This window comes from Panthera onca, chromosome B2 (assembly GCF_046562875.1).
Source record: "Panthera onca isolate mPanOnc1 chromosome B2, mPanOnc1 haplotype 2, whole genome shotgun sequence".
NCBI classification, from domain to species: domain Eukaryota; kingdom Metazoa; phylum Chordata; class Mammalia; order Carnivora; family Felidae; genus Panthera; species Panthera onca.
In genome coordinates this window covers 39,836,190-39,852,862 of record NC_138343.1, presented here as the reverse complement: position 1 = coordinate 39,852,862, position 16,673 = coordinate 39,836,190, and the positions used below count along the sequence as shown (strand labels likewise).

Genomic DNA, 16,673 nt, shown 5'->3' with positions numbered 1-16,673 from the left:
GTGGCTGGGGTTTGTGGGATTTAAACTACATGAAGTTCATTGCCAGGGTGTGCACCGGCGCTCTTTCCTCTTGTGTCTGCTTACTATAGTTAAGTTCCCAGAAGCACTTCTGCTTTATTCTTATACGAGAGATGAGGGTTCATGCACAGTTCATGTCTTTGAAAAGCCTTCTATGCCTTAGTTGAAAGAAGGCCTCTTTTATATTTTTGCCATGCAGCACATTCTGTGGGACCTGTAAATATTCAATGGGCATACCCCCACTGGAGAGAGAGCAGAGACTGATTCTGCTTCTTTCATCCAGCTGCATTTTATGGTGCCATGGGTTTGTTTTAACATCTTAATTGGACTTTTATTTTCCTTGCATTGCTTTGCTATTAAAGGTCTTAAACCTAAGAAAAATAGATAATATTAGAAAAAAACTTTAGTTTGCTTGGGAAAAAGAGTGATTTTTCTCATTTTTAATATAAAAAAAATCATCTAATTTTTTGTTTAAGAGTATTTTATTATGAATGCCTTATTAAATGAAACTATCTGGATAAAATCAAGATCAGACAGTTACTACAAACTGCTCAATTAGCCAGCCTGATTTTAGGCCCTGTGGAGACAAAAATAAATGTTTTCAGGGATAGGTGACCATGTGGCCAAGTCAGCCAGTACTTTGCTTAGAGGCACGCACTTTCAGAGTGCAGTTACATGGCCATCCCATTTGAGCCTCCCTCAAGAACATCTCCTTGAAGTAGATATTATTGCTACAGACCAAGAAACTGAGGCTTTTAGTGTGCCTTTTGTACTTGGAATAGTATGGAGGAGGGTCCTCCACCGTTCAGCCAGTTGCCTTCACCACCCCCTAGCACATGTGCACTCATACTCACTCTCCTTCAGGGAGGTTGGTTGGGTGTTGAGAGATCTAGTTTGCTGACCAGTAAACTGGAATAATGTGAGGAGCTGTCCCATGAAGGAAGGGAATGTCTCCTGAGAGTTGGGAAAGGAAAGGAGTCTGCCCACGGAAATCACTTCTATGGACAATTTTTGGTAGTGGCCCCTGGGGAAGTAGAGTAGAAATTACCTTGGTACTTTGGCTGATATGAAATTTCAAATGATTGACACTTGACCGATGGAGGCTCTGCTATATTGCCACTCTGCAGTACACGGAAGAGGTCTACACTTCGCTGGTCATAAGCTTATGGAGAAGAGTGAGGGGGGTTCCCTGTGCAATGATTAGTGCTACTAAAATATAATTCCTTAGGTTCTCCATGCACCATAAATATCATCTGGCTGCCTATCTCTGAATCTTCTTTTCTAATGAAAACATAATAAACCATGTATGCTCTGTGCTTATCTTCAGTCATCTTGCTGATGTCTGAATTTTTAAGACTGTTGAAACAGTCTCCTCAGTGCCATATCCTTTTTAAAAATAGATAACACATGATTTCTTTTTCCCAGAAGGATCAAAGGTTGATGAATGAGTGTCCTCTCCATCTCCACCCCCAGATTGCCACCACAGGGTATGCGATGTTGCCAGCTTCTTGTTTAACCTCAATGCATGTAAGAGAGAGAGGGAGGTTGTGTGTGTATAGTTGTTTTTTTTTTTGAACAGTCATGATGGTATATTATATACACCATTCTGCCCCTTTGTTTTTTTCACATACTGTATTTTGAATTGTTGTGTAAATAGGTCTGCCTCTTTATAAAACGAAGCAAAACAAAAAACAACTGATGGTTTCTGTTGTAGGGCCAATTTATAATTTATTTAATCTGTTCTCTATTAAAGCGCCTGAGTGTTCTTTGTAGCTTCCAGTTTTTCTCCTTTTATGTGTATGTAACAAATACCCCTTTGTATTTGATCCTTCTTTCTAGACATTTGTCTTCTTCTGTGCTCTTGAAATAAAGTGCTTAAAAATTGTGTTTCCACTCATGCAAAATATGATGGGCCTTTGTCCTAAAAGATGTGCTTTGGTGTATTGATGGGGGAGGCCCGGAACTAAATATACTATCATTTTAAGAAACAGGACATTAGGAAGAGGAGGTTCCCATTTCTTGAAACAGCCACTGAAATAACCAACACAGGCCTCTAATCCTCACAATCCATTTGTAAATTCTAGTCAGATTTATTTTCCATTCACAGAAATTGTTCCCTTTTTTCCTCTACAGGCAGTTCGTAACGTATATATGTGTCTTCCATACAAATGACCATGTGTGGAAAGCCCTCTTCAGCCATGTGGGGAAGTGGGAGGAGGGAGATTTCACAGTTTCACTGCCAGGGCTGCAGCTGGGAGAGTAATTCTTGGCATTTCAAGTTGAAACTTTGAATCAATTTTCTCAAAATAATACATTTGATAGTTAGCTTCGTGGTGGCGCTAGTATTCTAGTACTGCACTATAGATGCACGATGGGCTTTAACTGGACCAAGTGCTATTTATAACATCGTTTCTCGGAGAAGACCTATCCCAAAGTCTCAACTGGAAAACAACCTGTTGGTTGAGGTTTGTGAATATTGGATCGGATCCATGTGGCCAAATGTTGCTTTGCCAAACATGCGGACTGGGAGTAACGTGTGTCCGCCTGTGGGGTCAGAGGTCTGTGCTCTTGTTTGCTGAGACCACAGGGAGACTTAGGAAGGTACAGGATGGGCTCCTTGACACCTAGATGATCAGAGTTAGTGAGGGAGGAGCAGAACTTGACAAAATGAGGGGTTTTTCTTTTCCAATAAGGGAAGAAGTTCAGAGAGAAGCTTTAGACCAAGCAAGAGCATTTCAACAGACTGATTAAAGTGGCTTTGTGACCCCCAAAGACAAAGATACTCAGGAAGTTTTTGTGGGCAGAAGTATTTGAAAGAAACTTTGGGGGCCAGCAAAGAAGTTGCCACCTGAGCCTGAAGGGTATATTTGAGGCCCAGACCAAAGGGTATTTTGCCAGCCATCTTCTGTGACTAACACTGCCGAGAACTGCTTTTTTGATTTGGTGCGTTTGTTTCGGGTGGGAGGGTGTGTTTCACAGTAAAACTAGACGTGATGGTAAAATGATGATAGAGAGTGAAAGGTTCTCACAGATTGTCTAATTCGTGATACTCTTTTGCTATCAGAGAATATATTCTTTACTTTTTTGTCTTAAAAAATTTTTGTGGAACTTTGTAAGCATATCCTAAAATAAAGAGAATAGTATAATGAGCTCTATGTACCCATCAACCAGCTTCAACAAGTATGAATGTTTTGACAGTGTTTCATCTATCTTCCTGCCACTCCCCCCAGAATAGTTTAAAGCAAATTCCACACATCATAATATTTCACCTATAAATACTTGAGATATTTCTAACATACAAAGACTGAAAAGGTATAACCACTGTATCACTGTCACACAAAATAGTTATTTAATGTTTTCTAATACTTTGTGTTCAAATTTCTCCAGCTGTGGACTTCGGGTGGTAGAGAGGGAAGGATTACAGAGGCAGAAAGAAATCTGGGGAGTGATGGGTGTGTTCAGTCTTTTGATTGGGGTGATTTTATAAGTATATACTATATGCCAAAACTTACCAAATTGTATACTTTAAATATGTATAGTTTGTTGTATGTCACTTATATCTCAATGAAACTGTTAAAAAAAATAGTGAAAATAGCTAGAGGCATACAATATTTTAAAACATTTTTTCCCAGTTATCTGCAAACTATCTTTTTATAGTTGGTTTGTTCAAATCAAGATTTAAATATGAGCCACACAGGGGCGCCTGGGTGGTTCAGTCAGTTAAGCGTCCAACTTCAGCTCAGGTTATGACTTCCTTGCTCGTGTGTTCAAGTCCCGAGTCGGGCTCTGTGCTGACAGCTCAGAGCCCGGAGCCTGCTTCAGTTTCTGTGTCTCCCTCTCTCTCTGCTCCTCCCCTGCTCACACTCTGTCTCTCAAAAATAAATAAATATTTTTTAAAAATTAAAAAATAGATACATTTGAGGTACACATTGAATGTGGTTGATATGTCTCTAGGTTTCGTATAATCTATAGCAGATCCATCCCCACCCCCTTTTTCCTCGTGTCATTTATTAAAGACTACAGATCACTGAGCCCATAGCATTTGCCACACTCTGATGTGGTAATCTGGCTAATTGCAGCCTTGTGGTAGCATGTTCTGTCACCCACATTTCTCATACCCTAGTAGTTAGAGCTAAATGCTTCACTGGACTCAGATTCAGGTCTTTCAGCCAGAGTACTTCATAGGTGATGCTGCTGTGAGCCCTTTATTACATCCTATCAGGGAAGCATGTAGTGTCTGATTCTCCTTTTAGTGTAAAGCTGATCAGTGGAGTCAGGTGTTACTGGTGTTAACCATTCCTGATAAAGTTTCCTGTCAGTTTTCACCTAGTAGTATAAGAAGCTGCTGCCTCCATCTATTCATTAGGGGTAAATTGTTCGCTGGGTGTGTGTTTGTATAATTTTTAACAGCTCTACTAAGGTGTAATTTACATACAGTTAACCGCACATACTTAAAGCACACAATTCAAGAAGTTTTGGCACACATACAGACTTTGACATATGTATACGTTGTTGATGACTGACTGGCTGCTGTGGAGAGCATACTGTTTTAGAGGCATATTGCAGGGACAAACCACAATTCCTGGGGTCAAATTTTTGAAAGGTTAACCCTGATTCTCAGTGTCAGAGATTTTCCATATGGCAGTGGAGTAGAAGAGGGAGCCTTTAGTTTGGACCTTGCTTCAACACTAGCTTGTCAGGGAGACAATGCTAAAACATTTACACCAGGTTGTAGCAAATAGGCCCCTTTGATCGGGCAGCAGCATAAATTACAGTAAAGCTGTGTTTCATGTTTATACAGCAAACCTAGTTATCCTCTACTCTTGGCTACCATTTCTCTGCAGAGTCACAGGTGACATTTCTAACAGTGTGTGTATGTGTGTGTGTGTGTGTGTGTTTTCCACGTGGATTCAGAATTTCTTGTGAGCACTCTTTTTTGGCCACCTTTCCCCAGTCTACTCTCCTCCTCGACAAGGTGTTGATAAGTTTTAGGCACAGACCTCTTTGGCAAGAGTATTAGGTTAATCAATCTAAAGGTCAGATCCCTTGAAGGCCAGCTAGCTTAGCTTTGTTCCACAGATGGCATCTCCATAACCCCCTATCAGTCATCTTATGTATCTTGATCACCTGGAGACCTGCATGAAACTGTATATATCTCGGTGCCTGATCATCACGGCTACTAAGCAAACAAAAAAGCGCAAAACATGTTCAATAGCTTCGTCTTGCAGATACTATTAATAGTCGTATACATAATGCAAGTATCCGACTGAAAATCCAACCTGAGACTGAGACTCTGCAATGAAATGGATTTTATATTCAGAAGTTCTTGCGGGACTCTGAAAATACTAAAAATTGTGGAGTTGTATGCTTTAAATGAGTGAATTTTATGGTATGTAAACTATCTGAATAAAGTGCTTTTTAAGAAGTATTTGTGAAAATTAAAATACATTATCTTGGGGCGCCTGGGTGGCTCAGTCAGTTGAACGTCCAACTCTTGATTTCTACTCAGGCCATGATTCCAAGGTTGTGGGATCGAGCCCTGTATCAGGCCCCGTGCTGAGTGTGGAGCCTGCTTAAGATTCTCTCTCTCTCCAGTCCTCCACTTTCGTTCTTTCTCTCTAAAAATTAAAAAAACAATAAAATATATCATCTTGTACAGAAATGATACTCAACATTCTAGAAATAGATGAAATCACTGAGAAGAGAGCCAAAGACAGAACCTTGAGAAAAGCCTACATTTCCAGGAAGAGAGACACACAAAAACAGGGAAGGTATAATTACAGACATAGGAAGAAAACCAGAGAAGAACAGTAGCCTAAAATTCAGGCTAATGAACTTCGCTATAAGGAAATTACTAATGACCTTTGAGAAAATAGTTTCCATGCAATGGATGTGGTGAAGAGTGAACTGTGAGGGAAGATGCAGCTGCACATGATCTTGCCAGAAATAAAGTAGGCGGAGGAGGAAGTGTCTGTATGCCTCTCCTTCTCTGTCTAGACAGGAGAGACTTGGGCATATGTGTACCTGGAGAGAAAGGTGAACAAAAGACGGCAGAGACTGAAGGTACAAAGGGCTTAAACCCAATTCCAGCTCTTACTGTGGTCAGAGAGGTTGGTATTTGGTACAGAGCAGAGCATTTTTTCCGTGCTGGTTGTGCTGCCCTTGTCATGTCCCTGCTGGGCCACAGGTACGGCCCCTGCCCTGGGCAGAGCAGGGTCATGGGCCTGGCCCAGCTTCCTACGTGAACCCTACTCCTTTTTTACTGAAGAAGGCAAGGCCTAACACAAGTGAGAGAGACACATGGGCGTAACCTAAATCTGCTGTCACCAACGATTAGACAGTCATTCCTGAACACCGGTACTTGACTACTGACACCAGGTGAGCGGGAACACAGCTCACAAGGCTTGGCACACCCAGCGTATGAGTATGCCATTGCCCGTGGCTCAGAGTCACTGCTTCAGTAGTCAGCCCTGTCCTCAGGTCAGAGGTCAGAACACATTTAGTCAGTGCTTCTGAAGCCGTCTCAAGAGAATTCAGCCTCTCTAGGAGTCTCCGAGCAGTGCTCTGACTTATAGGTTACCCTCCTCCCCTCCGGTCACCCCCATATTCAGGGAGGATGGGAACCCAGAGGGAGGGGCGGGAGGAAGGGAGCAGCAAGGAGTGGGGACACTCCACCCATTCAGCCCCCTCCCCACACATACACTGCCTTAGCAAAGGGCTTCTGAGCACTCTCACCAATGTCATCCCTCTCAGGCTCTTCTCCTACTTTTTGTCTTTTTTTGTATTTTTATTGTTTTTGCCTTACTGTAGCCGTAATCTAAAAATGCAAAAGGCTAGTTTCATTGTGCTTATAATACAGCCTGTTAGAGCCCTGCATAATACTCTAGAATGTAGCATTCTTCCCTTTGGGGTTATTAACTGTACCTTCACCTTTTCCTTAATTGTATATTGGTATTAAATTATACTTTCCCATATCTTTTGGAAATAAAATGTTAGCTGAAAATAAAATTCATTTCCAGTACTTATTTAGAAAAATGTATTCACCGTGTCTTTTCAAGCAGTCTTTGCGAGTTTTGTGGTACATGCAATTTAGGGTACATTTAGTAAGTTGAAGGGTTAAAATACCCTGTGCTGTCGCATATGGCAGTGAGCAGAATCGCAGATGTTGATGATACCACGTAATTAGTATTCTTTTATGTAAATGAAGGCTGTCAGCATGTTACCATAGTGTCTACTCTCTCTGAAGCTGGAATTTATGCCACTTGGTCTCACTAAGACCAGGCAGGATTATTCCACTGTCCTTAGTTAAGAACTGAGAAGAAAATCACTATGATGAGGGAGAGAGAATAAATGGGATTCTCTCCAAAGGAGATTATTTTTTTCCTATTTGGTTTTTGTTGATTCCCCCCGCCTTCCCTGCAGAAGTTTTATTCTGGTGATGTAGTTAACACGTTTAGGATCAGCTAAGAAATTTGCTACAAGAGAACAATTGGAATGCCCCAATTAAAAGACAATCATATTTTTAAGCTATAGATTTTTGAAAGATGATTGTAATGTTCGGTCATCTCATACAGAGACTTTAAAAAAAAAAAAGAATGGGATAAATCTAGAAGTTCCTAATTCAGAACAAAGGCATGAGTTGAAGATTTCATTACCTTCTTCTAATTTAATATTTAGTGGCACTAACTATAGTGGGATGCTTTTAAATAGTGATTATGTCTTGTAGTCGAGTTGATTCATATTTTTAAAATAAAACTATGGTAATTAAAGAAGCAATATTTTGTCAAGTTTATTTACCCCATCTGTAGATCAATACAGGGTGTGTAGGACATTCATTTAAAGTTGCTCATCTCCTTATCAATGGAGAACTGTTAAGGCACATCTTATTCTTTGCCAGTTACACTGCAAGTTTAGCTCTGGGATGTTGGGTGTCTGTCACACTGGGTGATGTAGGTTTTAAGTGGAAGTGTTAGGACTATTATGGCCTTTGGGAATTATGAAGGAAAAGGTGTACATATCAGCAAAATGTAAAATAGAATTCTTTACACTTATGGGTGTTAGGCCTGGTTCTTAATCAGAGTATGTATGAGAGGTATGTTAAACCTTGCCTCTCTTGAACGGAGTATACCTGGATTGTGTTCTCTTTATTCTTTATTTTGTATGTTGGTTAAAGTGGCTTTTTTCTTTTGTGTCATTTTTGGGTGGTTTCCACTTCATGATATGTTTTTTCCCCAGAGAAGCTAGTCTGCCTAGCTTAACTCAGTGTGGTGAGGTACAAGGTAGCCCTGTGTTTTCCTGAATGGATTTACTCTGCCATATGGCAGGTTAGTGAGTTGCCACGACAGATTTGTAATGGGAAAAGGGCTGTGTAGGAAAGGATGTGCGTGATCAGCAGATTTATAGATCAGAAAATGAAATCAGAAGAAAGAATTTCCAGAGTGCCCTTTCCATTTGACAGCTCTTCACGGAGAGGGTGTGGAATGGTTCTTTGGTGTTTTTCTATTTGGGCTTTTGGCTGTTCAGCATAGGCCTTGATTTTGCAAGGCATCAGTGTTCCGAGTGTTGTGTTGCTGGCTTCCTGTTCACAGAGATATTCTCTTTGTAGGATTTAAAGCTGTGCTGAGTTTCATGTGATAAGATCTCTGTAGCAATTAAATTCCTGAAGACACATCAAGGCTCCTGTTGGCTAAAATGGGGATTTGCCAGGTTTTGAGTCATAAGAAGAGGCTATTCAGATACGATTCAGTGAGTACTGAATCTTTCAAAGGAAAGAAAACAAAAAGAAAAGCCGAGTGAGCTAAAGATTTATATGTCCTGGTGTATTTAAGTCTGTGCTATCCAGTATTGCAGCCACTACCCATATATAGTTATTTAAATTTAAATTAATCAAAATTAGGAGCACCTGGGTGGCTTAGTTGGCTAAGTGTTAGATTCTTGATTTCGTCTCAGGTCATGATCTCTAGGTTTGTGGGTTTGAGCCACATATCAGGCTCTGTGCAGACAGCACAGAGCCTGCTTGAGATGTGCAGACAGCACAGAGCCTGCTTGAGAGTCTCTTCCTGTATCTGCCCCTCTTCCGCTCTCTCTCTCTCTCTCAAAATAAATAAATAAACTTTTAAAAGTTAAATTAAAATTAAAACTAAAGGTTCAGTCCCTCATTCTCACTAGCCACATTGCAAGTACTCAATAGGCACAGGTGGCCAGTTAATACATTATTAAGCAGCACAGATAAATTATATTTCCATTATTGCTGGAAGTTCTATTGGATAATTAATGTTGGTCGAAGTAGAAGATGTCAAGAAAGAAAATTCTTTCTTTGATTTCCATGAGGACATCTTCATCCCTATCATTTACTGGATTAGTGCAGTGGTTCTGAGGTTTTAATGCACAAGCAAGTCCTCTGTAGGGCTTATTTTAAATGGAGACTTGAGACCCCTCCCCAGATTCTGATTCATTAGGTTTGGAGCTGTGACCAGAAATCTGTACAAATAACAAGTATCCTAGGGAATTCTGATGCTGGTAAGTGGCTCAGAAACTACATTTTGAAAAATATTAAGTGAGGAACTTGAGAGTTGCCAGTCTCTTGATTTTGCTTCCCCCTTCGCTCTGTAATTATTGACTTTCTTTTGTGTCCCCAGTAATTGGTTACAAGCACCATGCATACTCAACTTCAACTTTTGGTTGGTAATAAATAGCAAAAAGAAAATTCATTTATTTACCATCTCATCTTTTTAATATATGTACGTTTTAATCTGGCTGTGCCCTACAAAAAGTAAAAAGAAATGGTTAATTCAGTGCCATTCTGGACTGTGTGGGAAGGTAAGTCTGACAGAACACCTCTGACCACTAAGAGTTGAGCACCCACAAATTGTGAAGCTATAAAGGGGTGAAAAAAGAAATATAACACATGATCTTCTCACCGAAGAAGATTATATCTAGTTAGGAAATACATCCAGAGACTTACAGGGCACTTAGTAAAACAAATCAATAATTAGAAAAATAATGTAGGAGAACCTAAATCCTGAAAGAACTCAAAGGAAAAGCATGATCTGACTTGATTGAAGATCACCTAGGTTGCTTTCCTTTGTATGATTTAAGGGTTTCTTATCTAGGGACATGGCCTTTGCCAATCTGGAATGGGCAATAAAAAATAGGAAGGATCTCTCATTTGGTCCTGTGGTATATAGTTGTAGGTTTTAGCAATAGGACAAGGCCAAAAAGGGCATCTGGAAACCAATTAAAGGAACTACTCAGAATATACTGGATTTAAAACTTCTCTGGGTGACTCCATAATCATGCAACTTCATTTGCTCACAGAAATGAAAGTGTAGAAGAAATGGGGTTGAAGGAAGTTTATAGGAGGAAATACCTTTAGGAAATTTAAATATTGGTACTGGCAAAGAAAAAAAAAACTGTCAAGGTTCCAAAGAATAAAGAGTTTTCTTTTAAATTAATTGTCTAGCCTCTTTTCCTTAGAGAAATTGCCCATTAGGTTTCTCGGAAGAACAATATGGAAGAAGCAATGTTAGGAAGACAGGAAGAAGAAAAAAGCTCAATATGTTGCCACTATTTTAAAAAGCATTTTCATGTATATCATCTGGAAGATTTGCTTTTTTTGTTTTTTTTTTTTTTTCTTTTTGCTTGGTAGTTTGGTTACACCAGTAGCCACTCCATCACTTGTCCTAAGAGATCTAATTCGGTACTTACATATACTTTTAGTAACGAAAGTAAAAGTTTTCCCACCGTTTCTACAAGATGTACATGTGCTTTTCACATTGTCTTAGTCCCTCAGGGTTGCTATAACAAAAATACCATGACTCGGTGGCTTATAAACAGCAAATGTTTCTCTTAGTTTGAAGGCTGGGATGTCCCAAGATCATGGCACCAAATTCCATGTCTGGTAAGGACTTCCTGATTCACGGCCATAAGACTGGCTTTTCACTGTGTCCTCACGTGGGTGAGGGGTGAGGGAACTGTTTTATAAGGACACTAAAATCCCATTCGTGAAGGCTCATTCCATGAGGGGGGTCAACCCATTCATGACCTGATCATCTCCCAAAGGCCCTGCCTCCTAATACCATCACCTTGGGCAAGGGGCATTTTAGCACATGAATGGGGGTTACACAAACATTCAGACCATAGTGGACATATAAAATGTTATTTAGATTGGGGTGCCTTGCTGGATCAGTCGGTAGAGCATGTGACTCTTGATCTAGGGGTTGTGAGTGTGAGCACCATGCTGGGTGTAGAGCCTACTACAAAAAAAAAAAAAAAAAAAAAAAGTTATTTAGATTCAGACTCACAGACTATCTCCTTAGCCAGGTTCTTTGGACCCAAGAAAAGAAAAATGGCACCTTAGGAACACCTGGGTGGCTAAGTCAGTTATGCATCCAACTTCAGCTTAGGTCATGATCTCAAGGTTCATGAGTTCAAGCCTCGTGTCAGGCTCTGTGCTGACAGCTCGGAGCCTGGAGCCTGCTTCAGATTCTGTCTCCCTCGCTCTCTGCCCCTCCCCTGCTCGCACTCTGTTTCTCTCTCTCTCTCAAAAATAAACATTAAAAAATTTTTAAAGAAAAATGGCACCTTGTACTGTAGAGGACTTTCTCTTTTTTACTTTTACCTGTCCTGTTACCTCTATTTTGAAATACATTGAAACTGACCTAAGATTGCCTTTACATTTGAGGGTCTTCATCTCTTACTGGTATTTGAAACATTGTGTCTCTCCTCTCCTGTCCCTTTGTGCATACAACTAAGATCTTGATCAGTACAAGATACAGAGGACATGATCAGTTCAGAGATGGTTCAGAATACAAGTTTCTTTCCCCTGGTGGCCAGTTGGGTGCAATGTGAATGAACTAAGGGTAATGACATTAAGGAATACAAATCAGCTTCACGTAAAAATTAGCTGATATTCGGGAATTTATACAAGCTTAGAAAATGTAAAGATTCGACTTGGTGCCAAGCCCTCCCCCCAAGACAGTATTTTATCTCTTAACTTCCTTCCAAAGGAACCAATTTTGAATTGAAAACTAGTGAGCATTGAGTTGAAAACGGCGGTTGCGAGCCTTTTTCTAGGAAAAGATTTTGCTGAAAGCTCTCTCTCTCTCTCTTTTTCTGGGGCTCTGTCGTGTCAGGTTGAAAGACTGGAGCCTTCTATAAGACATGGATAGATGCAAACATGTCGGGCGGTTGCGGCTCGCCCAGGACCACTCCATCCTGAACCCGCAGAAGTGGTGCTGCAGGGAGTGCGCCACCACCGAGTCTGTGTGGGCTTGTCTCAAGTGCTCCCACGTGGCCTGCGGCCGCTACATCGAGGATCACGCCCTTAAACACTTTGAGGAGACTGGGCACCCGCTAGCTATGGAGGTCCGAGATCTGTACGTGTTCTGTTACCTGTGCAAGGACTATGTGCTCAACGATAACCCCGAGGGGGACCTGAAGCTGCTCAGAAGCTCCCTCCTGGCGGTCAGGGGCCAGAAGCAGGACCCGCCGGTGAGGCGCGGCCGGACGCTGCGGTCCATGGCCTCGGGCGAGGACGCCGTCCCGCCGCAGCGCGCTCCTCAGGGACAGCCGCAGATGCTCACGGCTCTGTGGTACCGGCGCCAGCGCCTGCTGGCCAAGACGCTGCGGCTCTGGTTCGAGAAGAGCTCCCGCGGCCAGGCGAAGCTGGAGCAGCGGCGGCAGGAGGAGGCGCTGGAGCGCAAGAAGGAGGAGGCGCGGCAGCGGCGGCGCGAGGTGAAACGGCGGCTGCTGGAGGAGCTGGCCAGCGCCCCTCCGCGCAAGAGCGCGCGCCTGCTGCTGCACGCGCCCCGCGCCGCCGCCCCGCGCCCCGCCCCGCCGCGCGCGCCCGCCGGGGGCCGCCCCCAGCCGCGCCGCGCGCCCGCCATAGCGCCGGGCGTCACGGGCCTGCGCAACCTGGGCAACACCTGCTACATGAACTCCATCCTGCAGGTGCTCAGCCACCTCCAGAAGTTCCGCGAGTGTTTTCTGAACCTCGACCCTTCCCAGACCCAACAACTATTTCCCAAGGCCCCCAACGGGAAGGCTCCGCTCTCGGGCAGGCCGGCCGGCAGCTCGGCCACCGAGCTGTCGGCCAGGAGCGACCGGGCTGAGTCGTGCGAGCGGGAGGGCCTCTGCTTCAACGGCGGGGCCTCCATCAGCAGGAGCCTAGAACTCATCCAGAACAAGGAGCCGAGCTCGAAGCACATTTCCCTCTGTCACGAACTGCACACCCTCTTCCGTGTCATGTGGTCCGGCAAGTGGGCCCTGGTGTCGCCCTTCGCCATGCTTCACTCCGTGTGGAGCCTGATCCCCGCCTTCCGGGGCTACGACCAGCAGGACGCGCAGGAATTCCTCTGTGAGCTGTTGCACAAAGTGCAGCAAGAGCTCGAGTCCGAGGGCACCACGCGCCGGATCCTCATCCCCTTCTCCCAGAGGAAGCTCACCAAACAGGTCTTAAAGGTGGTGAACACCATATTCCACGGGCAGCTACTCAGTCAGGTAGGTTGGCCCACCCTGACCCCTACACTGCCCACCGCACTGCAGGGAGGCTTGCTGGTTAGAGTTTGGGCTTCCTGTGAGTGCCTCCCACAGGTTATCTGGGAGGACTAGGGTAGCCAACATTTGCTGTAATTACGCATAATGGGGGGTGGCCATTGTACCTTGCATTGTGCTGTACGTTGTGTTGGCCTCGTTGGGGAACTTGCCTCCTCTTTCTGGGCAGGTTTTTGGTTGAATTTGCCATATCGTTTCATTTTCAGTGAATGTCTTTAAGCTTTAATGACAATATAGGTAATATAATCTCATTGTTAAAATTAAGTACCCATTGTTGGCATGCCATCCCTAGATCAGTTTCAGGAAACTGAACAGGTTGCCTATAACCCTGGTTCCACCCTAGTTTGAAAGAGCATTCTTCCTTCCAGGACATGCTTTACATAAAAGGAAGGGAGGTGGCTAGGAGGATGCCCAAGGCCTAAGCAAGCTTCTCTCCTGTTGCTCATTACCTCTTCTTTTCTGGATTGTTAGCATGTAGGGACATAAGCCAAGACTCATAGATAGAACTTTGTGCAGAAAGAATTTTTAGAGTTAAAAAACTGGACAACTTAAGAGATTGAGGTGAAACTTCTACATTATGCTACTGAGGTTTGTGTCTTGGTGTTTACAGTTTTAAAAGAGTGATGAATGGGATGGAAGAGAAGGTTTATTTAGGCTTTTTTTTAAGCATGTGAAAGGGGAAGTATTTATGGGCACTTCCTCTACACCCTGAGGGTCCATAGGAAGAAAGGTGCATCGGGAAGGTTATGGGGGAGAGGAGGTCTAATAAGGTACCCTGAGGCTCTTTGAATACAAGGATCTGTGTAGGGATACTGCAAGAAACAAGGGCAAAAAAGAGAGGCAAGTTGGAGTGGGTGGAAGGAGCAAAGTCTGGATGAAGAAGTTGTGAGGATGAGAGAAGCAGACAGGAATCTGCCAATTCTCTATCTCAGACCGATCTGTGAATGATCCCATGATAACTATTGGTCTGTACTACCACAGCATTGAATGGTAGAGCATGCTTTGGGAGAAGAGAAGAGAGAAACGGGAAAGTAATAACCTGTGCTGTGTAGTTTTCCAGTTCCAGCTGGCATCATAGTTAGCAATGTATACCAGAAGTAATATGCTCTAATGCTCTTAAAGTTATTATTTTAGTATTACAGTGAAAGTTTTTTTGAAAACTACACTTAGTTTTGGTAGATTATGTGTTTTCTGTAAATCGAGCAAAAGTGTATGTGGGAAGCATGGAGATTATATAACCTGTGAATCAATCTTTTCATTCTAGGTCACATGTGTATCATGCAATTACAAATCCAATACCATTGAGCCCTTTTGGGATTTGTCCCTGGAATTCCCTGAACGGTATCACTGCATAGAAAAGGGGTTTGTCCCTTTGAATCAGACTGAGTGCCTGCTCACTGAGATGCTGGCCAAGTTCACAGAGACAGAGGCCCTGGAAGGGAGAATCTACGCTTGTGACCAGTGTAACAGTGAGTGCTGGGAGGTGGAAGTGGAGGGGGAGAGGTGGGTGTGCACCTGAAATATCAGTTTAAGATGCTGCTTTTGCCCTTTTCATCAAAAGTAACAATGATAATTCTGAGTGGTTTTAAAGCATCTTTTAAAGATTTTTTTTCCTCCCATTTTCCTGAAAACAAGCATGTCGACGTCGTATGTTAAAAAACAAAACCAAACCTAGGTGTTGGGCTTCCTTTGACTCCTGCTGTGATTGACATTAGTTGTTATCTTGGGAGGCATTGAAAGGATCCTGAAATGGGGAATCTAAGAATGTTAGTACTTGCTTCCTAGTGCTACAAGGGTCCTACTTAAATTCATGAATATAGATTTGACGGTTCTTATTTCATCTAAAGTCAGGTGGCATAGCCTGTGTGAGGGTTACGGTATCAGAAATGTGTATTTTTGTACCGAATTTGTAGATTTCAAGTCTGTCAGAATTGATGCTAAAGATTGGTAGGAGACCAAGAAAGCAAGTCGTAAGGTGCATCATCTTCATGGTTACTTTCTGCATTTGTTTTCACATGCCTTCACATGCCATGCATTTGGGGAAGTGGGGGAAGGAGGTCATAAAGTATCTCTGCCATGGCTCTAATTTAAAGTGGAACTCTTTCCATGTAGTTACGTAGACATCTGACACAGACCTCCTTCTGTCTTGCCACACTAACACTCAATGCTTTTGCTAACCCAGCACATACAGAGGGAATACAGAGCAAACTTGGAAACTCATGTTTGGGTTTTTTGGCATGTCAAGATTTGGAAGCTAAAATTAATGGATTGTGTACATATCTTGAAATCAATTTGCAGCCATAAAATAATTTGGACTACAAGTTTTGGGAACCACAATCTTATGATGACCCTTCTTAGTATGTTTGCATATCGTCTTTAAAATAGTAAATAGTGGGAAACATGTTGTCCCTGAAGAATCAGAACAAAAATCAAAAGTCATACTTGATATAATTTTGCCACTTATTTTTTTTTTAACATTTATTTATTTTGAGAGAGAGAGAGAGAGAGAGAGAGAGAGAGAACACATGAGCAGCAGAGGGGCAGGGAGAGAGGATGAGAGAGAACCCAAGCACAGGTTCTGCGCTGTCAGCACAGAGCCTGACATAGGACTCGGTCCCACGAACCATGAGATCATGACTTAAGTGGAAATCAAGAATCAGACACTTAACCAACTGGGCCACCCAGGTGCCCCCATTTTGCCATTTTAGAATGCTGTACTTGGTTGACTATAGAGTCACCTGCCCTGTTCCTCACTGAGATATAAAGATAGTGACCTAAAGTATCTTATTAAGAGCAGTATCTATTTGGTTTTCTTTTTTTTTTTTAATGTCTATTTTTGAGAGAGAGAGTGCAGCAGGGAGGGGCAGACAGAGGGAGACAGAATCTGAAGCAGGCTCCAGCCTCCGAGATGTCAGTACAGAGCCCCATGCGGGGCTCAAACCCACGAACCACGAGATCATGACCCACGCCTAAGTTGGACACGCAACTGACTAAGCCACCCAGGTGCTCCCTATTTGGTTTTCTTAAGATAGTGATTCTTAAAGCTTCTTACTTGTAAGGAACAGACGGATGTTAAAAGCTGAACTTCATCATTCTCAGAC

General features: G+C 42.7%; 1 protein-coding gene across 4 annotated transcripts in view; it reads left to right on the top strand.

Moving 5' to 3' along the window:
* Positions 1–16,673, top strand: part of USP49 (ubiquitin specific peptidase 49) — an 82,945-nt gene that overhangs the window by 55,150 nt on the left and 11,122 nt on the right. For all 4 annotated transcript variants that reach the window (XR_013555622.2, XR_013555621.2, XM_060615497.3 and 1 more), the window contains exons 3-4: positions 12,153–13,518; positions 14,837–15,041. Coding sequence is in view for 2 of the 4 variants with exons in the window: in XM_060615497.3 (XP_060471480.1) it covers positions 12,181–13,518; positions 14,837–15,041 (1,543 nt within the window). In the remaining 2 variants the exon portion in view is untranslated. The remainder of the gene's footprint in view (positions 1–12,152; positions 13,519–14,836; positions 15,042–16,673) is intronic.